Genomic DNA, 9,197 nt, shown 5'->3' with positions numbered 1-9,197 from the left:
TTATTTATTTTTTTGACAGGCAGAGTTAGTGAGAGAGAGACAGAGAGAAAGGTCTTCCTTTTTCCGTTGGTTCATTCCCCAAGTGGCTGCTACCACCGGCGTGTTGCAGCCAGTGTGCTGCGCTGATCCAAAGCCAGGAGCCAAGTGCTTCCTCCTGGTCTCCCATGCAGACTCCCGGGCCACAGCAGAGAGCTGGACTGAAAGAGGAGCAACTGAGAGAGAATCTGGCGCCCTGACCAGGACTAGAATCCAGGGTGCTGGTGCCGCAGGCAGAGGATTAACCTATTGAGCTGTGGCGCCAGCCAGGCTTTAATTGTTTAGTTATACCCTTAAATATATTTCTATTATTTTTCCTTGTTTATTTGAAAAAAAAAATGGTATTCATATAATTAAGATCATTAATGCTTTTTCTTTAGATATGTCCCAAATTACTTTCTCAGTTTTCCTTTGACTTTTTTCTTCTTCTTCTTCTTTTTTTTTTTTTTAATATTAAAGCCTTAAATTTTCTGTAGTCAAAGCTATCACTGGTGAGAAACACTGCCTCTCAGTAATGAGTTCCATGGCTTTGGAGCCAGAGAGAGCAAAGTTCAAATCCTACCCTAACCCATTGCTACCTGTGTGACCTCAGAACTGGGAAATGACATGGTTCTGTCATTCATAGCTGCTACCAGTCTTCATATAGTTAGTTTCTGTCCTGTTTTCTCTTCCATGCTTCAAATTCTTCTCCACACCAAGGTTATATACATATCCTACTACATTTTCTTTAAAAGCTTACTTTCAAACCTGTCTCTCTCTAACTCTATCTAAACTATATTTGGCTGTTGATGAACTTAACAGTATCATTTATTGTAATTTTTAAAGTATATTTTAGTACTGGTAAGTCATAACTCTCCTATTCATCTTATTCAAACTCCTTTTTCCTACACTTTCTTCTTATTCTGTTGGGGAAATTTACAATAATTTGCTATTTTTATCAGTTGGCATAAAGTATGGGGAAGAGAAAATGTGAAGCTTTTAATACAGGAACATATTTCTCTCCATTTATTTTTATTTATTGGTGCTCAGAAAGTTTTGAGTATTTTTTAAAACTCTGCTCTGCACACAAACTGGTTAAGTCATTACCTGGCAATTTTACATGGATTGCTCTTGTATATTGGATCTTCTATCTAATTATATCTGCCGTCTCATTTTTATCGGTATTTAAGAAAATACGTGCACACCTATCATCTGTATATAGCTTTGCATCTCATTTCATTCCCCGAGACATTCAGCACAACGTGAAACAGGGTACCCCCTCACCCCCACCAAGAGAAAAGATGCCTTGACTTTTTTCCCCACGTTTCCCTGTGAGGTTGATGAGTTAGATACGACTTTATTCCCATTTTTCAGATTCGGAAACTGGGGCACATGGTGGCTAAGAAGCTCACTTGGGCCCGAGTCGGGATCCCAGCCTGCAGTCTTGCGTTGTTGGGTTCAACGTTCCACCCCAGAGAAGAAGGCAAGGAGCGGCGGATCCCTCGGCCTCTGCGGCCTCCCTGGCCCTGCGGGCGCCTGCGGCTGGCGCGGGCTTCCGCACGGGGGCGCTGTTGGCACGTGCTGCGGGGGCCCGCGAGTCCAAGTAGCCTCGCGCCGACCCCAGGTGCCACCAGGCTGTGGCCGCGGGGCGGAGGTGGCGCGGCGAGGGCTGAGGGGAGCCATAAAAAGTGGCGGGGCGATGGTCCGGCGGCGGCCGTGAGGCGGCCCCGGCAGGGGGGAACCATGAAGGGTAACAGCAGCGCGCTGCTCAACGCCTCGCAGCAGGCGCCGGGCGGCGGGGACGGGGCGCCGCCGCGCGCCTCCTGGCTGGCCTCCACGCTCGCCTTCATCCTCATCTTCACCATCGTGGTGGACATCCTGGGCAACCTGCTGGTCATCCTGTCTGTGTATCGCAACAAGAAGCTCAGGAACGCAGGTAGGGCGCCCCGGCTTCGGCCCGCCTCAGCCCCTCGGTTCCGTCCCGTTTCCTGACAGACCCAGGCCGTCGCGAGCAGAGACCCTGGCCAGCAGCGACCCTTCTCTCAGCCTCAGGGGCCAGCGCGTCCCTGGTTCCCGTCCCCTGGCTCCCCCGTTCTGAAGTTCTGAGGTTCTTAGATTGAGCGACACTGGGAACAGCTGCAGAAAGTTTCCCAAGAAGCCCTTTCGAGTCAGATCCACCAACCGACGGCTGCTCCAGGGTAACGGAGTTCACTCAACTTTATTGAGATAACGTGAAGATGTTTTAAGTTTGCCAGTGCAGGAGCAGTGGCCTCATTTCGTTGCCAGCAGTTGTCCGTTGTTGGCGTATAATCAGAAGGAACTGTAGGTCCCTTGCAAAGTGGCTTTGCTCCTCCAAGTACACAAGTTTAGGTTTTCAAAAAAGATACGTATTTTTTTTTAATTATTTATTTGTGACACACACACACAGACTGGGGGAGAGAGAAAAGGAGAGAGACAGTTGGGATACGGTAAGTGCTTCCATCTGCGGTGGTAGGAAAGGGTACATTTACATATGAATATAACGTGGGACTAAAGCTAATTTTGTGCTTGAGTTACACTTGCTCTTCCCTCCGAGTGACGAATTGGAACTGATTTATCCTGGGTAGGAACCTGTGGACAGTTTCCCCATGACACAGGATGTGCACACCACAACATGATGATGGAGTAGATACCTGGTTTCTCATCCAGGCAAACTTTTGGGTAGAGTTGGGGAAGGATCCATGCATTTTATATATCTTCCCAGAGCGACCTTTTTGTTCTAACCAGGTAGTTGGTAAATACTCTCATTTTGTTTACCTCCTTTTTGAGTAGCACAGTCCTCCCCCCCCCACCCCCCTTTTGGTCATGAGTTAAGGGACCGAATCCTGTGTTGGTCATTCTCTGTAGTGGAAAGCAGGTTACCCACTAGGAAGAACTGAGGGCGTAGCCTGGTTACATAGACTAGGAGTTTTGATGCTAGCACGTTTGACTCTCAGAGCTCACCCTGCTTCTTGGTCACTTGGGAAGTTTGAGTCCTGCAGTAACTTTCAGTAAAAAAGTGTTCAAATACCTGGAACAACTCTTCTTGTGTTTTTTGAAAGGTACTCCTTTCACACTAGTTTGTATTCAGCTGATTTTTAAGCAGCATTTGGAGAAGAGGATCTATAAAATACTGCATTCTTGAAGCTGACCGGGAGATCCTCCATGACCTTTCATCTGTGAGGCATTAGGACTTTTTTGTTTTAATAAAGACGCTTTTTACTCAAATGGATCACTGTTGCAGTATGAACCATCTGAGGCTTTCTAGAAGAGATGGCAATTCAAAATAGGAATAGAGATACTTAATTCAAATATGAGCTTGGGGATGCTTATTAAAAGTTCTTATGATTGTTTAGTTCCTCCCATTTCCATTGGGTTTATTTTAATTTTGTGTATGAAGAGATTAAAAAAAGAGAATAGAAAATCCAAGATTAAAAACACTAAGCCAACTCAGCTTTTTTTTTTTTTTGGTTTAATTAAATTTTTTTAACTTTTATTTAAAGAATATAAATTTCCAAAGTACAGCTTATGGATTACAATGGCTCCCCCCCCCATAACATCCCTCCCACCTGCAACCCTCCCCTTTCCTACTCCCTCTCCCCTTCCTTTCACATCATGATTCATTTTCGATTCTCTCTATATACAGATGATCAGTGTAGCATACATTAAGTAAAGATTTCAACAGTTTGCTCCCACACAGAAACATAAAGTGAAACATACTGTTTGAGTACTAGTTATAGCATTAAATCTCAATGTACAGCACACTAAGGACAAAGATCCTACATGAGGAGTAAGTGCACAGTGACTCCTGTTGTTGACTTAACAAATTGACACTCTTGTTTATGGCGTCAGTAATCACCCTAGGCTCTTGTCATGAGCTGCCAAGGCTATGGAAGCCCCCTGAGTTCACCGACTCTGATCATATTTAGACAAGGCCATGGTCAAAGTGGAAGTTCTCTCCTCCCTTCAGAGAAAGGTACCTCCTTCTTTGATGACCCGTTCTTTCCACTGGGATCTCACTCGTGGAGATCTTTCATTTAGGTTTTTTTTTTTTCCCCCAGAGTGTCTTGGCTTTCCATGCCTGAAATAGTCTCATGAGCATTTCAGCCGGATCCGCATGCCTTAAGGGCTGATTCTGAGGCCAGAGTGCTGTTTAAGACATCTGCCATTCTATGGGTCTGCTGTGTATCTCACTTCCCATGTTGGATCGTTCTCTCCCTTTTTGATTCCATCAGCTAGTATTTGCAGACACTATTCTTATTTCTGTGATCCCTTTGGTTCTTAGTCCTATCATTATGATCAATTGTGAACAGAAATTGATCACTGGGACTAGTGAGATGGCATTGGTACATGCCACCTCGATGGGATTGAATTAGAATCCCCTGGTATGTTTCTAACTCTACCGTTTGAGGTAAGTCAGCATGAGCATGTCCCGAATTGCACATCTCTTCCCTCTCTTGTTCCCACTCTTATATTTAACAGGGATCACTTTTCAGTTAAGTTTCAGCATTTAAGAAGAATTGTGTGTTGATTACAGTATTCAACCAAAAGTATTAAGTAGAACAACCAAAAAAAAAAATACTAAGAGGGATAACATATTAAGTTGCTCATCAACAGTCAGGGTGAGGACTTGATCAGCCAACTCAGCTTTGAAGTAGTACTTTCTTTTGGAATTCTGATTTAATTTCAGTTAGTTATTCTTCCTCCTCCTCTCATGAGAATATGTTCACATTGGGCTTCCTGAAGAAGAAATTAAAAATGTTTAACAGCCTGCTTAATGGGGCACTGGCCAATCAGAGCAGACACAGGCTCCAAACAACCAGTAGGGTCTTAGGTGCTAGCGGAATGCTTGTTCTGCTCTTGCTCAAAGTGGGATGTTAGAACTGGTCCTACTGCAATGCTTCTTTTGAGGACATTCCATGGCCTAATGGGAATATTCCTCAGGGGAACACCAGGATTACATCCTTGCTATCTATGTTCTGATTCGAGAAAGCAATTAAGTTACATAAACTTCATTTTCCACATTCCATTTGTTAAATATGGAATAACCTCATCTTTGAGCCTCATCATATTGTTGTTAATTATCCAGTGAATTAATGCATATAAAATACTTTGAAAAGGCTAAAGCAGATAGTGTTTTTTAAATGCTTTTATTTGTGCATTTGATTTATTGGAAAACCAGAAACTGAGAGAGTTCTCCTGTCCACTGGTTCATTTCCCAAATGCCTACAACAGCCAGTGCTAGAATTCAATCTGGGTCTCCCACATGAGTGATAGGGGCAAGTACTGGGCTGTCGCTGCTGCATCTCAGGGTGTATACATTAACAAGGAGTTGGACTGGGGAGTACAGCTAGGCCATGAATCCAGGCACTCTGATGTTGGGACACGGGGATCTCAAGCAGCCTCTTAACTACTGCACCAAAAACTTACCCTGCAAGTAATGTTGTATTGTGGGTTTTTTTCTTTCAGTTTATTCCAAACCATTGAGCTATAAACTTATGATTTGTATGCTTTTTCATGTGTACATTAGGGTTGAGTAAAACATTTAATGAAGAAGATACAAAACAAGAATATGATAATATCTTGCCTCAATTATCTGACCATCTAACCTTTATTTTTGTAGGATATTGATCCAAAAATGGACATTAGGAAGCTCTCACTGTAGCTAATTTGTTCTAATTTAGTTACACCAAACTATGATGCTAGGGTCTAGGTCCATATAGATTGTAAACATGAAATTATAAGGAAGATGACACACTTAGCAAAATAGCACATGGTAAACCAACTGCATGTTTGAAATAGACTCATTTAAAGCAGATCTGAAGAACTGAACAGGCACAACATGTTGCAGTTACACTGTGAGAAAGTGCATAACCCTACTCACCATTAACTGCTCTTAAAAAGGGCAGAGTATAAAAATCTATTCATTAATTGTGACCCCAGTGCATCAAGGAAAGAAAGGTCCAGTCATGTACAGTGTGTTCTGTGTAAGAAGACTGGTTCAATGTACTTTCAGAAAGATATTCATTTAAAGCAGTTTCTTATTTTTAATCTGGGCAGACAGCAAGGTAAACTGTCAGTAATTATTTTAGTCTAGTTTCTGTTGTTATAATGACATACATGAGGGATTGAAGAGAAATTAAAGACTACTAACTTGATTTTTCTCTTACCAATCATGAGCAAATGATGGCCTATATTTGGTCGACTTGTTGCTTATGTCCAATGCTCAAGCACTGCCTTATCCATTACCCTTGGACCCATTCATCATCTATAATCAATACTGAGGCCCCAGTCGCCCTGAATGGTGAATAGACTGAGTTCATGGATACTTGATTGGGTCCTTGGCCGTTCTGTTCACCATTATTCGGATTTTGTCTCCTCTTTCCCCTGTCTTCCCTTTCCCTTCCTTTCTTCTCTTCCCTTAATTTTTCTCTTCATTGCTCACACTGTCTGTTTCTTATTCATTGGCCTCCAATATGTTTCAATCTCTATAATTGGATTCTGTCTCAGTACAGATCACACTTAATGTATCTTGCTACTTTCGTCTGTTGTACACCAGCAGAAAAGACAGCATTGAGTTTACAAGCATGTTATATTCCAGAAGTTCATTTGTAAATTTTTTAGGGTATCTTACGGTGTTGTGGGTCTTATTCTAACCCAAAAATCATACAGAACAATGTAGCAGAAATAATATTCGGAGTTGCTGGGTGACCTGGAACCCAGGAGGTCATGGAAGTACCCTAATGTACTCTGGCTTCAGAGTTCACATCTTCTTAGGAGCTTGTGAGGATGGGACAGAGTGATAAATGTAAGAGAGACCAGGAGGAAACCCCAGATGCTGCTGCAGAGATGTCAGGAGAGGGCTCAGGGCAAATACAGATGAAGGTGGAATCTTCATCAGGGACAGAATGGAAACAAGTGTAAATCTATGCAGGTGCTCATAAGTGGAGTACTCTTGTGCTGGGGACAAGCATAGCCAGTACTGTAGGGAAGTGGGAAAAGAGCTGGTCGACAGAATGAATCCAGACTCTGGTCTTCAGAACATTTTGTTGAGTGGATCTGGGATTGTAGATGGGTCCTTGTCTCTCTGGACTGCTTTCCCCTTCAGAAAAATGATGGTGTTGTGCAGGACTTGTGAGGTTCTTAGCAGTTCTAACTCAATTGCTTTGATTTTTAAAGTCATTACATTCATGACAGAGTTGGAAGTCATAAGGCTTGAAGTTGCCTAGAAGTGGGGAGGATCGTGGACACAGTAACATACATGTGTGATGATAACAGGCATCCTAGATCTAGGAGTGTATCCTTAGAAATGTGTGCTTCACTAGTCCTAAATTATCTGATTCCATTCTCACATGTGTATTTCTGCTAGCAAAAATTATATGTTTATGACATCTGGTTTACCTGCTTGTCTTCCTAAGGAATGTTTATAAGTTTTAAAAATTTTCATGTAGTTTTTCTACTAGGAAGAGTCTGAGGTTACCAACTACACAGAATAATTCAAGCCTCCTTTGGTGGGATTTCCTGATTGAGAGGTAAGGGATTGGTACCCTGAGAAATAATGCAGGTTCTTGTGAGTCGAGTGGAGATACTCAGCATGAGCTAATGCTGTGTGAAAGTGACCCAGTCTCCGGAGTGAGGGAACTTTCATGCCCTTGGTAGGGCCAAGGTGAGCAACTAGACCTGTAACCACTTGAGAAGAACAGCCTAAACAGGTGGCCAGCCCAGCTGTTCTGTTTGCAACAATACATAGCTAAAGTATAGCAGGGCTCAAGGCTCACACACTTTGAGCACATCACTCATACTTAGGAGTTTAAAGGGGAATAAAAAATAAACTCTTCTCTATGCTGTGAACAGTTCTGAAATAATCACCCTACAACATCAATCTGAGATGTCTGTGTTGAGGCCATAAAAGTGATTATGGTTTACTGGTGGTTTGAAGACCAGTGCAGTCTGGGATCTTTACAAACAAGAACAAAGTATCAATGCATTGCTCCAATCACAAAAGAAAACTTTAAAAATTGTGCATTTTGAACAGTATTTTTGGATTTTTTATCCTTTCAGGAATTTTTACTGTTCTGTAAAGCCTAATTTTTGCCTCTTATACTAATCTCTTCTCACTGTAAGTGATGCTTTGCTGTGATGTACTTAATACCCACGGGCATCAGATATAAAGTAGGTAGAACAGCAATAAAAATCTCACTTCTGAAACTGAGCACTTGGGGCAGATGTCAGCAGTGTGATATGTGTCTTTTTAAAGATTTATTTATTTATTTGAAAGGCAGAGTTACAGAGAAGGAGAGAGAGACAGAGAGACAGAGAGACAGAGAGAAAGAAAATGTGAATCTTCCATCTGTTGGTTTACTCCCCAAATGGCTGCAATGGCCAAGGTTGGACCAGGCCAAAGCAAGGAATCATGAGCTTCTTCTGGGTCTCCTACATGGATGCAGGGGTCCAAGCACTTGGTCCATCCTCTGCTACTTTCCCAGGCACATTAGCAGGGAGCTGTATTGGAAGTGGAGCAGCCAGAACTCAAACTGGCACCCATTTGGGATGCTGGTGCTACAGGTGGCAGTGTAACCTGCTTTACCAGAGTTCTGGTTCCGTGGTATGGTGTCTTAACATTACATTGTAAATCTAAACCTGTCAAGGTAAAGCCTTGGCATCCTTCTAATTGTTTAATGTATCATTGATTATGAAGAAACTGCTAGCTATCTTTGGTGAACATTCCAATTCAAATAAAAGTAGTTTCGAAGTGAACATTTGATACAACAGTTAACATGCTGCATAACCAAATGCCTGGGTTTGAGTCCCAGCTCTGCTGTCAATTCCAGCTGCCTGCTAATGCAGATCCTGTGAGGTAGAAATGATGGCTAAAGTATCTGGAGACCCAGTTTGAGTTCCAGGCTCCTGACTTCAGCCTGGCCCAGCCCTGGCTCTTGTGGGCGTTTGGTAAATGAACTAGTGGGTGGGCAATCTCTCTGTTTCTTTGATCTTCAAATAAAATAAAACTAAGTAATAGATTTTTAAAATTAAAAAAAATTATAAGTAGTTTAGGTTTTAAATTTTTATTTTATTTTGAGAGAGAGCATGAGCGAGCGCGAGCCTTCTGTCCATTAGTTCATTTCCCAAATGCCTAAAACAGCTAGAGTGGGGGCCAGGTAGAA

The 9,197-nt window shown here is 42.5% G+C and overlaps 1 protein-coding gene across 2 annotated transcripts in view; it reads left to right on the top strand.

Moving 5' to 3' along the window:
- Positions 1-1,589: 1,589 nt before the first annotated feature.
- The window catches only part of MTNR1A (melatonin receptor 1A), a 207,759-nt gene continuing 200,151 nt past the window's right edge, over positions 1,590-9,197 (top strand). The window contains exon 1 of one of the 2 annotated variants that reach the window (XM_051833612.2): positions 1,590-1,951. In XM_051833612.2, coding sequence (XP_051689572.1) covers positions 1,759-1,951 — 193 coding nt within the window. In that variant the 5' untranslated portion in view covers positions 1,590-1,758. The remainder of the gene's footprint in view (positions 1,952-9,197) is intronic. The other variant, XR_007914560.2, reaches the window with a different exon arrangement.

Source organism: Oryctolagus cuniculus, chromosome 2, assembly GCF_964237555.1.
Source record: "Oryctolagus cuniculus chromosome 2, mOryCun1.1, whole genome shotgun sequence".
Lineage (NCBI taxonomy): Eukaryota > Metazoa > Chordata > Mammalia > Lagomorpha > Leporidae > Oryctolagus > Oryctolagus cuniculus.
This window is presented reverse-complemented; position numbering and strand designations above follow the sequence as displayed.